Source organism: Micropterus salmoides, unplaced genomic scaffold (genome assembly GCF_014851395.1).
Source record: "Micropterus salmoides isolate LMB-PRFRI ecotype aquatic unplaced genomic scaffold, ASM1485139v1 Ms_hic_scaffold_9, whole genome shotgun sequence".
Taxonomy (NCBI): domain Eukaryota; kingdom Metazoa; phylum Chordata; class Actinopteri; order Centrarchiformes; family Centrarchidae; genus Micropterus; species Micropterus salmoides.
The window spans coordinates 29,265,634-29,290,075 of record NW_024044681.1 but is presented as its reverse complement, the minus strand read 5'-3'; the positions used below and the strand labels follow the sequence as shown (position 1 = coordinate 29,290,075).

Genomic DNA, 24,442 nt, shown 5'->3' with positions numbered 1-24,442 from the left:
TGGTGTTTTTTTATTTATTTTTAGATGCGAAGCCTCTCTATGAAATGTCGGTAAAACTCACTCATTAGCAGGATCATGATTAGCTAGGAGCACTCCATTACGTTGTTTGAAGTGATTGTGACGACGCTTGAAATTCAGAATGAGGCAGGAAGTGAAAGGGAGAACGGATAAGATGGAGGAAAGCCCGTACTGTGCTAGCTCATTGTGTCTTCCCAGTGAACATTTTGAGGTCACAATGACCTTTGACCTTGGAGTCAAAAGTGTGATCTATTTAGTGTCCGACCAACTGTGAAATCAGGTCACAATCTCCCCTTCTGTTCCTCAGTTATGGTGTTGAATAATGGCCAAAAAGGTTTTTTTCCGGGACATTATGATGTCACAGTGACCTTGACCTTTGACTACCAAATTCTAATTAGTTCATCCATGAGTCCAAGGGGACGGAGAAGTTGACCTTTGACCTTATGGATCTAAAATTTTTCACTTAGTCATTTTATTATATTAGACATTTATATTAGACAATTTTGACATAATTAGTGTATGAATTCTTGAGTTATGGCAAAAAACGTCACAATGACCTTGACCTTCGACAACCAAAAACAAACCCATCAGTGAATCCTTGAGTCCAAGTGGAGGTTTGTGGCAGATGAAATGAAATTCCCTTCAGGTGTTCCTGAGATATCGCGTTTATGAGCATGACCTTTTACCTTTAATCACCAAATTCTAATTAGTTCATCTTTGAGCCCAAGTGGACTTTTGTGGCAAATTTGAAGAATTTTCTGAGAAATTTCTGAGATATCGCGTTCACGAGAATGGTATGGATGGACAACCTGAAAACATAAGGCCTCTGGCTATGGCGTAGTTATTAAACATTCTTCACTTGTGCAATGCAATATTTGACTTTTTCCTCTCACTCTGTTCTCTTCTTAAACATCAACAAAAAAAACTTTAAAAAATGCTTGCAACAAAGCTGCAGGCAGGGCTCTCTCTTTATTGTTTTCCAAAAGTAATTATTTTAGTTTACCTGTGATATTTACAATACCAAGAATGTTATTGGGGGAAAAAAATGACTGATTAGAGTGACTTTGGAGAGGTGAAAACCGGTGCAACATAGTCTAAAAGTGCTTATTCACCACTACAACCCTGAAATAAATGTGCAAACAAAGATAGTCACTTATTTCCACATCAGGGCTTGAATGAATGATAAGCCATGCCACACTTTCTCCAACAGCACCAGTGCATTAGTCTGTTCCAGTATATTTGCTATAATATTGATTTGTGTACAGCAGCTGAATAAACACAGATCAGAGGACGGTTCATCAAACTGGTGCTGCCAAGTTATTGTAGGCTTTGAAATTCAAAGACCTCATTGAATGAAAGTCAGAACTCAGTTTGTGTGGCTTGGAAAATGAAATCATGGGAAACTGCACATTAGGAGGATACATTTATAGTGAAAGCTAGCTATATGCTAGACAACAACCAAACTGACAAAACAAAAAATGATGATGTCTTCAAAGCCTTACCCACTACTACAGCAATAAAGACAGTTACACTGGTAAAGACTAGTAATAAGGGATAACCGTGTCAATCTTAGTGTGTCTTTTTGGTGTTAACCGTTCTCTCTCTGAACAATCATTTCCTTCTTGCTTAAAAAAAAAAGAAAAACCAACAATCATCCCCACTTCTCTCAAGCTCCAACAATCAGTATTTTAAATATTGAATTAAATGGCTGGATGTGAGATTCATTTGGGAGTCGCTCACAGTGACAGACCCAACCAACCAACCAACCAACTAACTCTACAAAGCTTGTAGCCTCTTTAAAATGTATGTCCCACAAATGTACTGTTTGATTCAGGCTCTCCATTTTCAACTGTTTCCAGCAGCTATGGGCCGCAATTAGGAGCAAAACATTTGCTATACCTACTTTACAATTCAAAAAAGCAAATACACAAAGTTAGCAATGAAGCTCGCTAGCTAGTAAAACAAGTCAAACACAGCAGCTAACTAAAGAGGTATTTTTTCTCAGGAATAGGTGGAGACCAAACCAGACCTAAAAGGTGGCCAGAAACACACAGAATTAAAGTTAAAGTTGCTTTGTATCTGCTGGTTGTGTAAATAAGCAACTGAACGCTAACCGGTTAGCCATAACAAAGTCTTAAAGCTGCTGTGGTTTGTGTGTACCCACATGTTGTGTCCTTCTGTTGTGTGCAAAAGTAACATAGCTTTAATACTGCATCTCTTTGACAAAAACGGCAAAGCCTTTGTTTAAGAATGTCTTTTAATGTTTTCCAGTTCAGATACACAACATACAGTGTGTAATAGCCTCTATTTGAAATAGAAATATTAACTTTAATTCTTTCAACCCCTCCTGGTCATAATGCTCTCTCACAGTATCTTGAGCTTCAAGCAGGTTACTGAATCTGACTAAATGAAACAGACAAACAGGTGCAAGCCTTCACTTTACCATCCCAGCAATACATGTTGTAATAAGAAGATTTTTGGGTCCTTGTGATGCTTTATATTTTTCTTATTTTTTCCTCTTACTTTAAGCCAACATCAAAACTGTAGTGTAAACATTTAAACTTGGTGAGTGTGCTTCCATTTTCTGCTGGCTGTCCAAACCATAGTTTCAAACAAACAAACAAACAAACAAACAAACAAAAAAACTGTCTTTGCAGTGCTGTTTTTGTCAGTGTGGGCAAGTCAAACTCACATTATAGAGCTGGGTCAATAATCCCATAAACAGAATGTGCAGACAAAACTGCAAAATGTAGGAAAACCACAAACATGGTTAGAGTCTGAAGACCAAAAGAGTACAAAGGATTTCACAACCTCCCAATTACAGGTTATACTGTATGACAATGCTCAAGACAATGTGAGACACTAACAATTAAGTCCAACAGCATCACAAGAAATTCCTTGATTTGTTGTTTGTTTTGAGCACATTTGAAACATCTGCCTGATCTCATTTATCTGCCTCATTTTTTGATTCATCCCTATTTTCCCTTCCCTCATCCATTCCCTGCAGCTGTTCTTTGGCTTTTTAAACAATGAAAGGACTCATTTCACTCAAAAGCTGCCTTTGTGCCATATATGCAGCCCTATTTGCAGTAAGGGCATTTTTATCACCACAATATCAAGGCTAACCTGAGCCGTCAGCATTCCTTTCCGTGTTTTTGTTGACCTCAACCTTGCTGTGAGTTTTTTTCCCCCTCAAAATTATTCCTGTATGTTAACAGATGTATTCATGTGCCCATAACTTATTGGAATTTGCTCTTGAGATGTAGGAAATAAAGTAGAATCAAACATACGCATGTGAGTCATCTAAACTTGCACCTGTTGTCACAAAGAAAATATCCGGCCAATCACTCAAACCAAACGACAAACATAATATTTACAAATTCCAGTTTGTTCTCTTACACTTAAAAAATGTACAGTTTGTTTCATGTGTTGGTTTTTGTTCTTTTGTCCTCGCAGCTCGCTCCAGTCCAGTGTGAGGGATGGCAGTCTGGCTCCAGAGTGTTGTTATCCTAAGCAGACAGGATACAGAACATTACAAGAAGGGTGAAGGAACCCCCTCGACTTGCTTTTGTGGTACATGGTGTATGAGTAATGTCTGTCATTAGAGATTTAAAAAAAAAAAGAAAATCAGGTTTTTAGAATGCATCCTCTGTGCATTGACAGATCATACTGTAGCATACAAGCTAATTTGTCATCACGATTGAATCACTGTCGGCATTTGTCCACTGTTGTCCTAATGTCAGTGGGTTTTTTTTTCTTTTCAGAATTGTCCGGAGTGTGACCCGTCTCTGTGTTCAGTTGTGCGAAAGATGTGAAACGCTCGTACAAGGCTTTCTCACCGTCATAAATATATCTGATCCTTTCTCCCACCTTGCAGACGGGAGAATCATGAAACAACAAAAGAGCAGACGAAAAGATAACTGTCAGGCAGTCTTCAAACACTTGAAGCATGTGGTTAATGTCAGTCACAGACATAAACCTTATTTAGACTATTCATATCAAGTAGTCGTTTCTTTTTTTTTTTGTAACTTAAAAAAGTGCTATCTTCAGGTGAGATTGAGATACAGTGACCGCAAACTTGAATGTTGCAAAAGGTAAAGAGAAACAGAGCTAAAAGAGGGAGGAAAGAAAAAGGCTTTCATCAGTCTTTCTGGTAGTTTTGCGGCACAGCCTCAGTGTTAGGAAATGAAAAAAATAAAGAGGAAATATTTACTCTGTTATAATCATAGTTTTACACAATATTCATCTCTTAATACTTTAATACCTTTTTGAAGTACCACAAAGTGCAGCTGATATTAAAATAGAAAATGAAAATGATTTTCAAAATTAAAACAAATCAATGAAGAACAAGGCAAATCATCAAAATGAAAAAACAAACTTCTCTGTCCACACTCTTTATAAAAAAAACATCATGCAAATATCCCAGACAGCAAAGTAGTTAATAAAATGTTATATTCTGTTTTTTTTTAAAACGAGGATATATTGAATCTGATGTCCTTTTAAAAGAAGAGACCAGCCACAGTGCAACACTGAGTGAAACAAAAAAAACGAAGAGTGTGTGGATCAAAAAGAAAGATGAAGGGGTTGGCACTTTTTATGATGGTAATTCCTTTTGTAAGATACAGTCAGGATGGACCCCTCCAGGCTGTCCACTGGACGCCAGTGAAAGAGGAACTTTATCACAGTACTTGGCACCAAGAATGCTGGTAAAAACGAGATATCAGAATATCTTTTTTTTTTCATTCATATCCTTACAATTTATTAATAATACATCATTTACATTTGTGTTTTTGTATAAAAGACTCCAAAAGGAAAAGAGAGTCTAGAAGTGATTGCGGGAAAGAGGAAAGAAGTGACGATGGAAATGGATCATGTCAGTGGATTAATAAAAAGAGCTACAACGGCAGATGCAGAGAGAGATAGAGTGTGAGGCAGCGAAAAGAGAGAAGCAGTTAAATGGTCTGAGATGGGGATACAGACAGAGAGATAATGAGCGAGAAACAAATAAAGTAATGGACATGATTAGAGCTTGTGCGGCGGAGATGCAGTGAGTTCTAATGGGCAGCCTGGATTCCAGGTTGCATCCCACAGACTGTGTATGATTCAGTTATTTCCTGTACCGCCCCAACAGTTGAAGCCCCAATCTGGAAATGTTCTGAAAGCAGCATTTGTGAGTATACAGATTTTAAAAAAAAACAACAACTTTTGATTGCATTTAGGTCGCATCCTAACTGAAAACAGGGACATAAATTTGTAAACAGCAGAAATAAAGTTTTCAGTTCAATGAAAAACTCGTGCTTAAATGTCAAATAGTTCATCCCGGCACTTCCAGTGCTGTCAGTACATTTCACACCAAACAAAAGTCTCCAAAATCAGAACACAGAGACAGCTGGGACATAGTGCTCAACATGGGGTGCCAAATTTCACTTCCAGATTGGGCCTTTAAAGCTGCAATTTGTAAGTTTCAAGAAATCACCGCTTTATGACAGACAGCTGGTTGGGGCATATGTCGCCTCATACAAAGCTGCTCACTACTGTCTTATCTTTTCACTAAACGAATGAAAATTAATATATGTATTCTATGTCAAACATAGTTTTACACTGACACAACGACACATGCGCAAAACAACCAAGCTACCCATCAGATGCCAGAGTGACTGTGATTAGCTCAATACCTCTTTGAGAGAGAGAGAGCTATAAGCTTAAAGCTGGTGCGTTTGGTGGCTCACCTAAGCAAGAGATACTGAAACAGGGCAAAGCAGTATGTACCTATGATGGCAGGGTACAGGGTAGTTTTTTAATCAACTCCCCCTTGATTTATGATTATATTTTAGAGGTATTTCACTGCTTAAAATCTTACAAACTGCAGCTTTATTTGAGGGCTTAATGAGAAAAGACAAAGATACAGTAAAGGAGAATAGAGGGCGGTGAGGGTGGAGTTTGTATCGAGCAGTTTGTGTGGTGCGTCTCTGTAAGCCCAGAGTGGGGTTGTGCCTGGTCCTATACACGGGTGGTGGAGTGTTGGTGTGGCAGGGCATTGTTGCTGTGGCTGGGGACAGGTGTAGTGGAGGGGGCTGGGACGGGTGGATAAGTGTTGAAGGGGTGGAGGGGCTGCATGCTGCTGATGGTGCTGGGGATCATTGTGATGGTGTTGGCTGTCATCAGTGGCACATCCTCCGGTGCCCGCCGCAGGGCAAGCGTGTAGTCAGGTGGGCACACGGGAGGCCTCAGGGGTTCCAGGTCACCGTGGATGCCGCGGGAAGGGAGCGGTGTGCAGTGCTCCAGCTCCACTCTTTGCTGCTTCATCTGCAGCGACATTAGCTCCTCCTCCTGAGTCAGCGCCAGGTCATTGTGTGGTGGGGCTCCTACTACTCCCATACCAACACCCATGCCCATTGTGGTGCCACGTTGCGGGGACAGCCGGCGGTGGCGTCTCTGCATGAGTTCATGGCGCTTATCCCGTTTGTAGTAAAGGGCGGCAAAGGCCAGCACATTCAGGAAAAGAAGCGAGGCACCCACAGCTACTGTCACACTCAGCTCGGTGGAGTAGTCCCTTGTCTCACTTGGGAAGGGAGAATAGCGGGGTCTCTCTGAACCGTAGGGCTCAGGATCAGGAGGATAGGTGGAGATTACAGGGTGGCGTGTGGAGCGGGTGCCAGGGCTGTGAGGGCCCTTCCAGCGGTTGGTGCCTCCGGGCGGCAGTCGAGTTGTGATTGAGCTAATGATTTCCTTGTGGAGACTGTGGAGATGTGGCACCAGCTCCAGCCAGAAGGCCACCTTGTTGGCCCGGTAGTTGTCTCTGACACGAGGCTTCAGGCCGATATGCAAGTACTGCTTGTCTTTGGAGCTGAACTTGGTCCAAATGACCTCCTCAAAGCGGTTGGGCTTGGTGTGGATGAACGTGGTATCCTGAGGAACTGGTAGGTTAGGGTCCCTGGAAGAGAGAAATAACAGAATCAAAACATAACAAACAAATTTGTTATTACGTTATGAATTCTGGATCATTTAGAAGTTTTTCACTTAGCATTGCCTATGATGCTAATACAGTAATTCAATGTATCAAAACACAAGAGATGATATGCTATTTGAGGTGAGCACCTGTGTAGAAATCTGATTTGGATTTTAGCATAAAGAACGCCTCAGAAAGAGCAGGTGCTTTACGTTACTGTATGGATGTTGAGCAGACCTAAAGTTGCATGAATGTGATTCATGTCGTGGCATAAACAAAAATGAGCTCTGATACAAGTAAGGCTATTTTGCTAACCTTGAATGAATCTTTTGTTTCATTTCAGTCAGCAGTGTTGTTAATGATTGATATTGAACCTTTTTCAGTTTTTAAAGGGGACGTGACAGAAAACGTTTGAGAACCACTGGATTAAAGGGACAAAAGTCACCAATGTGAGCTTCTAAAAAGTGTATACTGTACACACTGTGTATTACTTGATATCTCATAGGATAAACGGACTTAATATAAGAAAGTAATTCTTAAATTTGGCATTATACTAACCCTGTCTTGGCAAAGTTGGTCCAGTATGTCATGACTACAGCACTGAGCATTACGTCGTTCTTGGAGAAGTTACAGGGAAACAGGTCAGTGGCTCCCACCATGGGAATCCCAAACACATAGGGGATCTCGTCTCCATGGGCTGCGTCTGCCCACTCTGGCCTTGCCTCGGTCTGACAGTGGTGGTGGAAGGTATAGAAAAAGACAGGCGACTGGAACTCAGCGTGAAGTTTGGCAGTGGCGACAGCCGGGGCCACCCACTGATGGTCCGTGAACAGAGCCAGGAGGGTCTTCCTACGCATGTCACTATTGTCCCTGTCAGCCCAGTCTGTGTACATGAACTTTATGGTTTCCCTCAGGATATCTTTACCTTGAAAGAAACAAAAAGGAATGTGAGTATGCACGCAGTAATAGAGTATGTGGATAAAGGTTTAATTCTGAAATCTGTAACTTTTTTGGTTAAAATATTGTAAAACTGTAGATGTAGTCTCCACTCTGGTTTGTTTTCTTTTGACTTCCTGTCTCTGTGCTGCTATTCAGACTGTGCCAATAAAGTCAGACTAGAGCCAACGCACAGGAAGTAGCACAAACAATATATACTGTGAACATAGTTTTCTATTGCAATCAATGATTTTCGTTCAGCTGAAGAGCTGTTCACAGAAGAGAGGCAATTTCAAAAGCGGGACACTCTCAAGGGACCGATACAACTGCAAGACTAGGGTCATATGAACGACGAAGCAGGTTAGTTCTGTAGCCTAGCTAGATTGTGTCCTTATAGCTAAGTTAATCAGCGAAGAAGTGCATACCACAAATCTCCTTCTAACACTAATCTGCTCTACAGTGAAGGGGAAAACTCTCCAAATCGTGTTGATCAACCTGTAGTGTTTCTGTATTCATTAACCTCCATTTATTTTTGTCAAAGCTTATAACTGTGTTCTGAATACAAACTCGTAGTTAATTAAATTTTGAAAACTGTTCTGTATATACCCTTGTATTATCAAATGCTTTTCTCATATTCTTTCATGTGTGGGTGCGCAGCTCAGCACACAAATTCCACCAGCTCTGTTCAGAAAGTCTGTCTGGAAAAGCATCAGATAATGAAGAGGACCCATCTTAATGCTACGGAACAGAAAAAAAACTTAAATCATCAGTTCCTTCTGAAATATATCCATTGTAGCAATAACAAAAAAACAATCATAACACCCTGCACAGACAACAGTAAACAAGCTAGCAGACTAGCCGCCAGCTGTAGTGCTGGCTTGGCTAGCCCCATCGGTCACATGACCCTCACCTTGCAGCAGTGGTGGAAACATTTACTCAAGTACTGTACCTCAATAAAAATTTGAGGTACTTGTACTTATAAGTATTTTAATTTCATGCAACTTTATATTTCTACTTCACTAACTAATTACTTAACAAATTTATATGTTACATAGTTAACATCATAATCATAGTTAGCTACTTTCAGACTAATGCCTCGGCAATCATGATCCAATAATAGGATGCCTAAGTTCTAACTGAGTATCTAATACTTATGTAATTCTACTTAAGTAGAATTTTGATTACATGACTTTATCTTTTAACTAGTAGTAACAAGTATTTTCCTCTGCCATCTTTGTTGTAGTTTGAACAACAGTGCCGTGGAGACCAACAACATGTGCAAAGTTAAGGATTTTAGCTTCAAACTAATTAATAGCTCGAGATAAAACAGCGTAGACTGACCATCAGGATATCCATACAGATTGTCCACAAAGTTGGAGATGGTGTAGTCAAACGAGGCTGCTGATATTCCGTCTTCTCCTTCACTGTCATCCACAAATTTCAGGCCCTCTCCCTGGTTGACACCCAGCAATATGTCGTAGTTCAGGAACTCGCCCTGGTGTCACGACAAACACACACAGCATGACATGACAGCATAGAATGTAGTCACACACCAAATGCAAGGAAAAAACAGAAACAATGCAATCATTCGCTTGAGGATACCCAGAAAAATCATCTCCGACCTGCTGCATGAGGATCTCAGGGTCATCAGGCACCACGTCCCCATCTACCACAGGTCCGAAGGCGATGTGATAGCGTGCAGGCTGGATGTCTTGGTCAACTAGCTCCCGGAAACTCTTCCTCCTCAAGCAGTCCACCAAATCAGCCATGTCCCCCAGAGTGCAGCCAACCTTCCTCGCCAGGATCTTGGTGTACATCACAGGTCGGTAGTTGACTGCCCAGCTGGAGATGGCTGAGCCACTCTGAGCGATGGCCCTCTGGAACAGGCCTACACAGAACCAGATAAAGAAAGCAGATAAAGAAAACATATAGAAAACCCACAATCACTTCTCTCTCTCTTAGTTCAGCATCATTTATTTCCCTCTGACACACTTTTGCTAGGAGCTGATGGGGCCTTTAAGGCCTTACAGTGTGAATGCTTTCAATAATGCATATGTTGGAGGAGGAGCAATTGTAGAGTATTACATACAAAGCATGATGAAGTAGATATTCTGCTGCTTTTCATAGCCAGACAGAATCTTAATGAACATTAGGAAAATTAAGTGCTTCCATTACATACAACGAGAGACAGCAGCAAGAAAAATGGTGACAACTCTACACACAGCAGTGGGCTTGATGGCTGTGTTGGATAAAGCGAGAAAGACAGAAAGAAAGACACAGAGAGAAAGAAAACTGCTTGCACTGTTGCGCCGCTACACTGTTGCGCCGCTACACTGTTATGTAAAGTGGCTTGCTGTCCCTCTGTTTTATCTGCAGATTCTGTCATTAATAATTAAGCCCCCCCATATTCTGCATGTGCCCCACCCCCGCTCTTCTCCCTGTGAAATCAATTAAGAAGCCTCTCAGCTGCGGCTCCAGCTCCACTCCTCATCTCATCTCTCCTCTGCACACACAGTACCTTTAAAAACTGTTCACCCCCCAACTTTTCCTGCACTTCGGGGTGTTAACAGTCAAAATGGAGTAGAAGTGGATATTCTCCACAAATAAAGGCATAATGATAATGTTTTTTTTTTTACATTAATTTACAATATGAGCAATGACTTACCATAATCTCGACCACAATAATCCAACACTGATCAAAACAAAAGGAGCCAAACTAACCCACTTCTAAAGGGAGGTTTCTAGTAACACAACAGATAAGCAAATGAAAGTGCCATCAGTGTTGATAAGATGTGTTTTAAAATTCACCATACACGTCTGTATGTGAGACTGAATGCTAAACCAGGAAACCAGAAGTATAATTTGAACACAAGTCTGCCTGTGTGAGTATTTGTCTTTGCCTATGGACAGCATGCAACACAGCCAACATTAGCTGGCAACTTGACAACAACTAACAACTTGGCCAATACTACCTAATTATTGAAACGCTATTCCATGTCTTCCTGAATGTTTTCTGGTGATAGATAAAAAAGATGCGTGTGTTGCCATGCATAGCCACAGAATTCTCAGAATCACCTTCATATAGTACAGATGAAAAAATATTTCATCTAACCAAGGTCAGTTTGACAGTGCGAAGGTTAACAGTTCTGTAATAACATAATCTGAATTCTTGGTAAAGTATAAAGTGCCATTCACCTTCTGAGCTCTACCAACCAAGATCACATCAGAGGATTAGTGATCAAACATCTGGTGGGTATTTTAGAGATCTGCCAGTCAAAAACAAACCAAAGAAAGTATAGTATAGTCCTTAATATGTAGTATACTGCAGTGGTTCCAGAGGTGGTGCCTTGAGGCCAGGACAAGGGTGCCGCAAGATTTACTTGTATGTTTTTACTGCACATTCCCACAAACATTTCATCTCATGGAATAACAAAGCAAAGTTCACATGAATTGTATGAATTTTCAAATTATACTTTCAAATGTATCAAAACAGAGGACATCTAAAACACCATATTAAAAAGCCTGTTAAATATGCAGTTATGCCGCAGTTGTAAGGGCATCTCACTGTTGCTGGTTGTCATAGTAACCGAACACGTTTTCCAGTACGAAAGTTTTTCAGATGCGCAGTGGTCAGAAACAATGACTGTTAGAGTAGTGACCACAAGAACCAAAAATCAAGCTGTATAGTTACAACTACTTAGCTTACTGCTTTTGGTGGATATGGACAGCAGCCTGTCTCACGACTGAATCCCTTGTCTGCAGTGACAAATCTCTAATGTGGAAATGGTGCCAAATAAAGTTCAAGAGACATCTTGAGACAAAACACCCTTGTTAGCCAGCAAAAACTTGAACAACTTTATTTGTATATTGCATGATGTCATATTTGTGAGTGTTTTTAAAATGATAAACCTATATTGTAGGCAAATATTACTTTTGGACAAATACATTTTGGTTTAGTTTATGTTCAATGTTTTTCTGCAAATCTGCACAGCAACATAGCCTAAAACTGCTGGTTATTTTAGGAGTGATTGTGAATAGGCTTATATATATTTTTCAGGCGAGCACTTCTGATTTCTTCTTTTATTTTTTTTTTACCTTTAGGCTATAACCAGTAACCATTGAAATGGTGGTGCCATGGAAAAAACATTACTATAAAGGGATGCCATGATTTCAAAAAGCTTGAAAACCACCAGTGTACTATAGATGCCTTCCTTTTACATGTATATAAAAAATATGAGGAAATAATAGTTTTAATTTTTTAATAACAGATTTTGCACCAGTGTTGCCTGCCTGTAACATTAGTGAAACATCAGCATTGTCAACTGAAGACTCTGTAATTTAGCTCTTGGAAGCCCAAATTGCAAGATTACTGACCAAAAGAGGGCATTTAAAACTGCCCATCTGCTAAATGGATGGAATTATTTTAAAATACAAGTGGAAAGTGCAAAGACCACAGTCTTTTGGTCCAGTCCTCGTGGAGACACATGTTATTAATGAGTCTGTCACCATAGTAACAGTATGAAATCATGTAAATATATCAAATTCACGAATGAAACTCAATAATATGAAACTGTAGATATACAATAGTAAATATGGAAAGTGCTCATGATGTTTCTCATTTCAAGTCCATGTAAAATATATAAAAGTAAGTAATATCTACAGTATATACTGTATCTATTCCTAATGCCATGTCCAGACAGGATTACTTTTATTGGAGAAGCACAATTCTGACAAAGCAGTTCAGTGATCTTAGTCCCTCATGGAATGACGTTATTTGGATTATTACAGGGCTTGTGTCCCAAGGTGAGTAATGGTTTTACAGCAAATAACCTACTGTCTTCATCCATCTGTCGACTCTAGCACTGTGCACACTGACGGTTTGGTTCCCTTTCAATTTACTGAATCTTTTTGTTTATTGAAGAAAAATATACTATATTGCTGCTAATAGTGGATGATTCATCTCTGAATATTATATCCCTTCACTTTTAGGAATATACATGTGCCACATATGTTTATCTGGTTTATGCTGTTCATTGAAATGACTAACATGCTCTGTAAAGAAATACACTACCTACACTGTCCTGAAATGTTAATCCCCTTTGAGCAGGGTATATGACAGTGAAAGAACCTTACCCTCGGAGTGATGGGAGAGAATGAGAAGGTTCACACAGGCGGCACCAGCTCCCGAGCCAAAGATGGTGATTCTCTCTGGGTCTCCTCCAAAGTGGCCAATGTTTTCATTGAGCCAGCGCAGGGCCTGGATCTGGTCCAACAAGCCATAGTTCCCCTTAGCAGACTGGTCCCCTGTGCTCAGAAACCCTGCAGGGTAAATTAGAACAAATACAGAGAGGAAAAGAGGAAGCAAATACAGATTATCTGCAAAAAGAAGAGCAGGAGAGAAATTCAGGAGCAAAGGAGAAAATAATTCTGTGTGTTGATTGCCTTTTTAAAAAAACATCCCACATAAACAGAAGATGACATTCTGTCATTGTCGGGAACTTCTCAGCCTCCAACTCATTGCAAGTCTGAGGAGATTTCACACAGAAGGCTTGCCAAATTACTCATTTTTAATACCCACGCTGGAAATATAACACAGTTAAGAGAACTTGTCGAGAGGAGAGGAGGAGAGCAACAGAAGGCATGTTTCACCTACTTCCAGGACACACATTCACACAGTAGGTGCACACCCACAACAAGATAAAATAAACTGAACAAAATGTCACACACACAAGAATCCTTTGTTCTTCTGATAGTGGATTCGAGAACATCACACAGTACAGTGCATGTGTTCTAAGCCGGCTATTTCACCCTGCAAGAAGAGGAGGTCTTCTGGAATTTTTTGATGGTTTGGATGACTTCATTACCAAGAAAATATCCTAACTGCACACTCCTAAGATGGCTGCAGGAGTGGAGGATGTGCGTCTGCAACCATCATCAAGGTGGCCTGTTCATCTTTTGATTTTCTCATATTAACAGCGCTGCTAAGTAGTACAATTATATTTTTGACACTTTTTGTGTCACTTCCTGTGCATGAACAGAATTTCCCAGTAGTGCCCAGGGCCGATGCCAGAACTTCTGTTTTTCCTTTTAAACTTGCAAGAAGAAAGTTTTTGGCCACTAGGGGGCAGCAGACACTCCCTATAACTCCAGATCTCATGTAAGAATCATAGCGTTTTTAAGTTTTCTTTAGTATCAAATTAATCCACTGATAAGTTGTCTGTATATCCCTGGTCTCACCCTGTTTATGACTGGCATTTATTCTGCTATAGCCATTAAATGTGTAGTTATTAATTGTCTCTCTACATAAAAGTCTGCATTGCCAGTGGCGGAGTCCGCCACTCCTGCTATTGATTTGAATGATGTTCAAATGGCGATCCAAAGCATTTTGAAGAGGAAAAGTATTTAGGTTGGTTTAAATATAGCTAAAGTGATTGCTTGTCTTCTGTTGTATTTCTGACAGAGTAGTAGCTTGAAGTGCATTTTGAATAACAAGAAACCTGAGGGGAGCTGAGGGGAACTGCAGACTCGTGTGATCATTTTCTTTGGGGGTCATCACTATGAGCGACACGTTTCACATACAAACAGTCATGTTCTTATAAAAGAACATTGCCAATCGCAGCATTAGGGGTGTGTGACTTCAGCGAATAAGATGGCTGTAACAGTTTAACAGTGCACAATACTTATGTCTTTAGATGCCAACAACCCCATCCTCTGACTCTTTTGTCATTACGCTGCTTTGTACAGCGATACAGCCTGTGTTTGGTTTGAACTGAATGAACTAGATGGCAAACAACACCAAACAAGTATGGCTCTATACAGTGCAACTATGCCATTTATCCATTAAATTAGCATTTTAGTTGAATAATAAATCTTTACTTTTGCAGGGACATGTACAGTATAACCTAGTATACACACTATGTATACCACTATACTGAGGTCCAGGTGTTGCGGACATGGCTTTGGTACTGCGCCTGCATCCTAGAGTATGGACACTTTTTATCTGATCTTTACAGAGATATGTTTTTATGCGTGTGTTTGCATGAACAGCAATAATTCAATCATAAGAAGATTAATGTAAACCTCTATCAACATTTTCATGTGCCTTTATGTAGATGTCTACCTGAAAAACACCTCAAACTAAATGTTCTCATGTTGGACGTCGCAAAAGCATAGATGCTAAGGGCAACCACACTGGCTTGTGTTCTTTTACATTATCTCAGAATCACGACTAAATTATCATTTTATCTTGAAAGAGCAAATGAATGCTTTAATAAGTCTGACAGTTGCACCCCATGCAACCACAAACAGTGACCCAGTGTTGTGAGAACAATAATCTTTTGCCTTAACTAATGTTAATAAGATAATGATCATGAGAAACCACTGCTTAATTAAATTGTTATCCAGAGTTAACAGGGTTAAGAAATGTATAAGAAACCACAGCTGCTGTCAGCTTCCATGGTGCTGTGTTGAGTGTAGATTTCTAAAAACAGAAATCTTGTTACTTTGATCATCATATCATCATCATCATTGTTGTTGCAGAAATATTACCTTGCAAGGATTAATACATTGTTTGCATGTTGTGGTGTGATTGTGTTATCCTCAGATCATCCCAGCAATTGGCTGGCTCTTAGCCTGATGTGACTCTGACCTGGTAACATATCAGCGCTGACCTGTGCCGCTTATCAAAACCACGGGCACGTGGAAGTGTCTGCTCTGTGGCTGCCCAGTTGAGTGCTGAGCTGCCTGCCACTGTTGCCTGGCAACTGTCCAGAGAGCTTCAGGCAAAATGATATGGACAGACACTCACAAAAGCACTTGCAAACACACATTCAAGCACTTCCATATTTAAGTACACAAAAGCTGCATGCATGCGTTTGTGAGCATAAAAACAAAGTATTAGCTAGCATGCTAGCTCCAGCTAGCGCCAATCCCATCGCTCTCTTTGCAAGGGCAACATGAAGAGAATTTGGTTTGTCATCCACCATTGAAGATAAGTCAAACAAGTTCCTTCTTCTCCTCTCTTTCTCTTTCAGTAAGTTTTCTTTCTGATCCCCCCCATCTGCTGAGTTGGGCTTCCTACTGACTTTAGCGCTGAGAGCAGCAGTTTATGAGGCTGAACTCATGCATATTCAACACTTGCTTTAGGTAACGGCCAAGGAACTGTGAGGGGAGTCATCAACCTCTAAGTAAAGATACCGGATGAAGACAGTGAAATTAATGGATGAAAGAAAACAGAGAGTAGTGAGCAACTGAAGGAGGGAAATTTAAAACAGAAATATGTAGGGTATTTTGTATGTCTGCTAATAACTGCTGCTTCAGCTCATCTTTCCACTCGTGATTACGAAAACTTAAAAAAACAAAAGTGATTTTACTTAATGGAATCATGAAAGCATAATGAACACTACCACTGAATGCAAAAAGATAGTAGGAGCACTTAGTGTTTCTCTAATGTTCACTAATGAGATGAGTCATGGTAAAAGCCATTATCCTTATTGATATTGTATTGCATCTACAACAGGAAGATGTATTAGCATTAAGAGACAGATATCATCAGAAGGATTTTCTTTTTACGTTTTGAGACAAAATAAGTTTTTACACACGTCCATACCAAGAGGATGTTTTCAGTGTTTTGTTAAGTGTACCATATTGAACAGCATTACTGAGAATATCTTCTGTTGTCGACCATCTCTGTAAAATCCTGCAAATTCAAAGACCAGAACTGAAGTGCGCTCAGTCATCTGACTGTTTGACTGCTGAGACTGGAACATGCATCTGCAGAGTCCTTTTTAGGACTGAACAGAATGACTGCAGTGGGTCACTGAACATATTTCTGTGAACAGAGAAGAAGGAACAAGAGGAGAGGGAGGGGATGGGGGGTGGCGAGTAAGAAAGGAGAAAGGGATAAAAAAAATCCAGAGACATAAGACTGGTATTAAACCAAATATTGCCCAAAGCTACTGTCAGATCCTAAATGACAGAGAGGTGAAAGGAATATATTGAATGACACATTATATAATTTCACTGTGACATCACAGGAGATGATGAGAGATGTCAAAAGATATTGCCTTTTTATACAAACAAAAAGGTGACTGAAGAGAGGAAACAAGGCTATGTTTCTGTATATCCATCCATCCATCCATCCATCGTCAACCACTTATCCTGTGTACAGGGTCGTGGGGGGCTGGAGCCAATCCCAGCTGACATTGGGCAAAAGGCGGGGTACACCCTGGACAGGTCGCCAGTTCATCGCAGTGTTTCTGTATATATGAGTCACTAAATCAATCAAGTAAAAGTAGAGGCACTATTACAAAAAAGGAAATAAAAACCCATAGCAGATGGCGAATGTCTCCTGCACACTGAAGACTAAAGAATCTGTTTTGATGATTAGAATAAAGTGGAATTGATCATTCAGTATTGTGCGGTAACCTTGAGGATTATCTACTGTGTATGGATGTATTCACGGATGAATACGACCTTTCTCTGTACTGTATGCAGTACTGTATGTACTAATGACTTGACTTAATGACATCTAATTAATTCAAATAATAACAATTAAAAAAGATATTTTAAAAGTACTTCTGTCATTAAAAACACTTACTCTGATGTACAAGTTTGTAAATCCTGTATTAGGCATGGTCAAATATATACTTTAAATAATAATGAGTTTACATATCTGCGGAGAAAAAGGGTGTTTTTAATGTTAACATTTTTCTATCTTGAGCGAATATCTAAAGCATTTGATAGCACCCCCTAGAGGATGTTGATTTTTTTCCACAATACAAAAGTGATCATTTCCCTTTACTGACTCAAAGATCTGCTGCTGTACTTCACCTCATGCACATTCTTGTAGGATTATCAAAATGTTTACACAAATCGGTTAAGTCTCCCTGTTGGCACTGGAAGTTCAATCTAAAGACATGCTTGCAGGTCTGTTTCAATTATGCATCACTCTGTATGTCAAGTACACCCAGAAATGAAATTATATTGCAATTGGGCTTCCTCCTGCTGAACTAATGTCATTTCAGTACACCGCCCATAGGCTTCCAATGTCATTGTATTTATTACCTTACTTATCTCACTCAGTTTTTACTCTCAAAAGGTCCATTCAAATGGTACCAAGCTGTGCAATAAAACCAGGCTGTCATCCCAATTTGAAAAGCAATGCTTCAAACTTCACAGACACAAAGACGTTTCAAAGCAAAAGCAACACAAAAAAAGTTCTATTTCAGAAAGAACTGATCATCAAAATCAAAGTCAGTAAGAACTAAAAACTGATCAAATTAAATGAATTAAAACCCTTAATACAGAGGCTTGCTTGCAGACCAAACATTTAATCACAAAGCTAATCATAAAGATATAAAGCTGTTTTCATTGATGATCAAATTTGCTATGACACGTATGCATATAACTCACCATGTAATTGTACATTGATTACAGTACACTAATAGTATAGGATATTACACAAGCTATTCACTGGCTAAACTAGGAGTAATTAGTGAGAAATACTAAGAACTTTCCAGTGTGTGGCTTGGATAAATAGTTTCATAATATTTGAGTAGATTATCTGATTACAGTAAACCTAATGTCAAGTACATTTGTTACATAGAAATGTAAAGTTGGAAAATTAGTCTTTCAAAGTCTGACACTGTGGGTTTTGTCACCCACAGAGACAAAATTGACTTTTTGCTATGTTTTGTAAGTTGATTTATGGACGTTTGTAAGTACGATTTTTGATTGAAAAATCTCCTCCTCTTTAATTCTCGCCTCACAGAAAATCTCTGATTTTTTAGATTTTGACACCTTATGTGGTGTGTAAGATGTTTTGCTTCAAGTATGACTAGCTGCATTAATTATCTTCCTTGTATTTGATTGGTCCAGCTGTGCAAACTGGCTGCCAGCCTGGAAGGCAGATTGGTGTCAGTTTCAGTCAATATACCTATAAGTCATTAGTGTTCAATGTGAACTTTGCCTATATAATGGAAGCAACTGTTCCTGGATACAGTTTTATTTTCTCCAAGAACCTTTAGCCTCAAACACACACAATTTTACCACCACATTTGCACTTGCATTAAGGTCCAGATAGCAGATAAATAATTAAGAATATTGCAGCCTTTTCTAATGTTCAAGTATGATTCACAGATCCAAAGTTTTGGTTTGCACGTGAATCTAGCTGCAATCAGAATGACACGCAAGCAAAATGATTATGTTTTTCTGTGCAGTCATCACAGTCAGTGCACTGTAGGCAAAATGTGGGGAAAGAAGTGTTAACGAGTGGGAAGACTGTGGCTCTGTGCGGGGAGTGGGAGGTGTGTTTCATTTGTATTTAGGGACAGCTGAGTTGTGAGAAGGCAGCAGGCTGAAATTAATTGACAGCAAAATCTGTGCTGGTTAAAAATAATGTTTATGTCATATTTAAAGGGATGTTTTAGAGAACAACGGGCAACATTGTTGGAACTGATTTCCAAGGCTCACTGGGCTAAAGTTGTATTTGTAGAGGCACTGATACTGTTTTGATTGATATGAAAATTGTCCATGGGCTTGTAAAATTATATTTATTAACACATAAAATGGCATTTACTAGTGTGCCACGCACAGAGTACATGAGCACATCAATTTGAATTGATTGGTCTGTAAGTGGACAACAAGCTAAAGTTACACATCTTTCTCAGTATTTTGTAATTTTAAGAACAGTACTATAAAATATGCAATATAATTGTCATTATGAGTAGTAGTAGTAATAGTGGTATTGAACAGAGTATGGCCCAACTACAATAATATATGGAAGTTACAAGGTTTTAGTATTACGAAGAGCACTGCAGTTTTGCAAATTTTGTTACCTTCACTACAAAAGTAAGATGAAATTGTTAATAACAGATAACATATAAGAGGTAACATCCACAGACAAGTAAGACTTAACTTCCTTCATCAAAACTATTAGGCAACATAAGCAGCACATCTGATTGAGATATTACATGATCTCAATATCTCTCAACTTTTTTAAACAAAACCATATGAAGTTTGCGGTTTTAGACATTTTTCTTTGACTGTGTCCCACGTGAGTCCAGTAGGGTGCGCTCGCACTGTAGTAGTCTGCTACCAAAGTGTTAAACTACATGTACTCTGTCCCCAGCTAGGCTTAGGCAACCTTACAGCTGCTCTAATGAATATGTTTATATTAACAATGGATGAAAGGACTATGTGCAATGCGAAAGAAGTCAGTGATGAACCCACAGAGAATTATCACCAGACTCTGCAGTTCCCCTCAGCTCTACGGAGCCTTTTAGCATCTTTCAGCTCATAGCTATGGCCTGCAACTTTAATGTTTTGGTTCAGCCTTCTTTCCAGCTGCAGCAGGCAGCAGGTTTCAACAAAAAAAGATCTCATATATTCCCTGTACCCTTCCTGCCCAGCACCAAATGGAAGAAGGTTAGCCAATCGCTGGTGAACATAGTGGTATTTGGAAGCTACAGAGCCAAATATTTTTCTTCAACAGTTGGTGGAGGCCAAAACAGAGCTAAATGATTAAATTGTTGGACTTTTTGTGTATGCTAATGTTGCTCTGTGAATAATGGTCATCCAAATGAATGTTGCTCATTGTCTGCTGGATGTGTAAGTAGGCAGCTATTTGCTAACACAATCCCAATATCAACTTTGTAAGGTGATAATACAGTAGTGGCAGTAGTGGCAGTGTTGTGTTCACAGATGAATGTACTTCCCCTAAGGTACTCAAAAAATCTATTCAATCTATTCAGGTGTTAACATGTACAAAATTAACACATTTTCAGAACAACAAAATTAGTTTGTTCTGAACTTGATCAAAAACCTCACCAAAAATATTAATCAATATAATAAATGAATATTAATAAATATGAAAAGTGCATTTTGGCAGCGTGATAAGCAAACAAATGTTGAATTCATAACTGCTTTTATTCAGTGTAAAAGCTGTGGTTATTAAACGTGGTGGTATTTACTAAGTAGGTTGTTCTTACTTACAAGTAAAAAGCTGAAATTGGTTAGAAAGTGCCGAGAAACGTTTCCAGAAGAAGCGTTTCATCTCTCTTCCTGAGGTGAAAAATGTTCTCACTTTCAGGCCCACGATGGTGGGCCTTTCCCCAGAGTTCATTAATTAGTTAATTAGTTAATTAGTCTGAACAGATGGCTATGCAACACAAATCAGAAGGCTCTCTGGGCCTGGAGCAGGAGGAAGGTAGGAGAAGGTGAGCCGAGAAGCAATCTGGAATCTCGACTGTCACCGAACTTCTGAACCAGGACGTGTGCAGCAGACATTTTCTTCTCGTTCACCCATTGCACTCCACAAACAACAGGCTGTATCATATATTAATAAGACGATTGACATGTGTATGTGTCATACTGGGGTGAAAGCATAAGGCGTAAAACCATATGCAAGGGTGCTGTGGTCACACTGCAGGAGCATTTATTTGAATGAATACTTTGCATCAGTGCAGATTTAAAAAAGCATTTCTGACGGTTTATTTTTAGACTGTTCCCATCTCCCCCCTTCTGTTTCCTTTTCCCTCACTGTCTCTCTATGATTCTCCCTCGCTCATCTGTCTCTATTCCCTGCTCTCTCTTCTTCCCTTATTCCTGACTCCCTATCACTCTCTTAAAGGCGCAGGCATTGAATGAAATGAGGTTGGCATGTGTAAGCTCCTGTGTGTGTAAGTACAGGATAATACTAAAGATTAGAACATCAAACTATTCGAATACAGCATGCCTGTGTTTCTCACTTTGACTCCAATTCAGTGTCAGAGAGGCGTGCTATTAAAAATTAAGATGGATGGTTGCATTATTCATATATATATATTTTACGCACGGCACTCAACCAAGTTGCGCACACATACACTTACACACTGTTACATGCACAAGCAGAGATATATCGGCGTGCACATGGGCAAACATGCGTGCTTATGCTACACAAACATACAAACACAAACACACACAAGGATTATCGCCTTAGTACAGTAACCTATTTAAAGCATATCAGAGAGAGAGAGAGAGAATACATTCGCCCACATACCAAAATTTTCAACAATGTTCAAGGAATCGAGGACACTGCGCCATCCCTCATAATCTCTCAGCAGGATCGCTCTCCACCTCTGTGTGTATGTATTTTGTATGCACTTTAATGATTGTGTGTGGAAGTTGCAGTGTAATAAACATACTGTGCAATGCATGAGTGCACTACATGTAAATCGGCAAACACAGATACAGCTGAAGAGCGTTTCGATCAGCCTGCAATTTCATACTACGTTCAGCAAACCTGATTTCAAAGTTGTGAACTGAATCTCACGCTCAATTTTCTTAACAGTCCCGATTTGTCTGACAGCTGTGAAAAAAGACCACATAGAGCAGGTTTAAGCTGCCGGTCCAGGTCCTCATTTCACTAACTCTCAGTTTGTCCTTGTCCCTGTGCCTCTCCATTGGCACCGTCAATAACGGTCTGGATCATGTTACCCTCTGTTAATACTCGATGCAACTCTTGGACGGCCTCCTAAACTACTCCCATTTCTCTGTTTATCATTATTCTGATTTGTTGAAACAGGCGTGATGCAATAAACAAGATCTGATTACCCAACCTGGCAAACGCAATGGCCGTCACAGATAGTCTGTGTGCAAACACCTCCAAAAGATGATGGCGAATGTAAATACTTGACTCCAATGATATCCAGCAGCACAAGGGCTCGGTACACACACACACACGCGCGCAGCTCGGCCCACACTCACAGGCCATGCAAGCACTGCAAAGCTCCAAAAGAATGGACAAATAGAACCCCTTAATCCAAAAATACACTGAAAGCAACAGACACACATTTCAATTCTGTTTTCAGTGGCTGAATGTACACCAAAGGCACTAAGTGGTCCGTGGTGTCTCTGAAGAATAATGAGTCACAAGTGCATATTAATACAACAATTAATTAATCCCAAAAAATTAAATTTTCAGGCTAAGTGACCACAGTAAATACCTGTCTGTGCTTCATTATCTCTGCTGGCTGCTGCACAGAAATCACACTCAGTGAACAGATAATGGAATAACTGGTTAAGTCTGAGCAACTTTGGTGACAGAAATGACGCAGGATGAACTAGACCTCATTGTACATGATTTCAAGACTGATCACACTTTAGAACTGTTTGCTGTTATTTTACATAAACATGTTTCCAAGTCCCAGAACAGTAATAGAGTAATGTAGTACCGTCTGTATTATCAGCTGTGTATTAGATTTCTGCTACCCAACCTAAACTCTGATGCTTTGTCGTGTGCCAATCGCCTGCATCCATGCCTTTTACTATGTGCGGCAACTAGATGCCCTGTGGGAAGAGGGAAAGAGACAGCGGAGCCACTGTGTTGCATTAGCCTTGCAAGCTAAAGGTCAACAATGGATGAAATAAAGCAGAAATCTATGGCTTTGAGTCAGGTCCTAAATTGAGCAGTACCAGTCAGGTTCAACCAGGTCAAATCAAATCCAACTTTTTTTTTTAGTTAAAACATTCTGTGTACAATCACTTTATAACACTATCTATTACTCCTGGTCCCATTTGTTAGTGTCCATTACAATAGTAGTTAATTTCCTTTTTGCAGAGAAAATCCAGTAATTCTCTCCTCTACAGAGCCCAAAAATCTGTGAAAAACCTATGACGTTAGCAGGGACACCACAGCTCAAACTACAAAGAAAAGTCACATTCACGAGAGTTAAGTACAGATTTAGTGACACTGGTGCACAGACAAAACTGTGAGGAGGGTGGAAGGGTCAGTGGTCGTGTGGTCTGGGTTTGAATGCATTTATGGAATTTGTGAAGGAAGCACATTCTATTAAGGTGCTTTCTAAAGCTGAGATCATTGTAAAATCCAACTTACAAACCTTATTAATCTTAACAACTATATCCCCAAAGCATCGTAACCTAAGTTAGAAATGATCGTAGATTAACGAGTATCTCCTGCCGGCTCATAGAAGGCTAAGAGGGTCTTAAGAAGCCTAAGAGGGATCTGAAAGAGAAGACACCATGTTTCACTGAAGTTTTGATTGTTTTGTTCTTGTGCAGTCTATAGTTTTCTCATGACCACTGATGCTCTCTGTTTAGTGATGTTTCATGTGAAATGACTGATGATGTTTAAATGTGAAAACCCATACACACATTGAGGAATATCAAACATTTGATTCGCCCAATTGATCTGCCGCTTTCTCTTGACTGCGTCTAACTCTCCCTGTTTTTGCGTAGTCTATGTGCAACTGATGCAACTTTCCTGTTTTTAGTTTCCATAACATCCATATTGATGATGGATGTTGTTTGCCACATGCTTACCCACCGCAGCTCTAATACAGAAATGATGACAGAATAACATTCACAATAGATGACATGCATATTCATGAAACTCCGCTGGAACCAACGCTGCTTGATTTTAGTTTTAATTTGTGCTTAAGAGTAACATCAAGAAGGATTTCCAATGAAATAATTTCAACACTGCTGAAATCATTTGAGTGAATGCTTTATGTAAAAAACTCAAAAAGCATCTTTACAGTA

General features: G+C 39.6%; 1 protein-coding gene across 1 annotated transcript in view; it reads right to left on the bottom strand.

Annotated features, from left to right (window-relative positions):
* Positions 1-2,257: 2,257 nt before the first annotated feature.
* nlgn2b (neuroligin 2b) overlaps positions 2,258-24,442 on the bottom strand; it is a 64,439-nt gene continuing 42,254 nt past the window's right edge. Inside the window, exons 5-9 of the mRNA XM_038709478.1 lie at positions 13,037-13,222; positions 9,526-9,791; positions 9,245-9,398; positions 7,526-7,892; positions 2,258-6,952 (exon numbers count right to left, since the gene is read on the bottom strand). Coding sequence (XP_038565406.1) covers positions 6,019-6,952; positions 7,526-7,892; positions 9,245-9,398; positions 9,526-9,791; positions 13,037-13,222 — 1,907 coding nt within the window. The 3' untranslated portion in view covers positions 2,258-6,018. The remainder of the gene's footprint in view (positions 6,953-7,525; positions 7,893-9,244; positions 9,399-9,525; positions 9,792-13,036; positions 13,223-24,442) is intronic.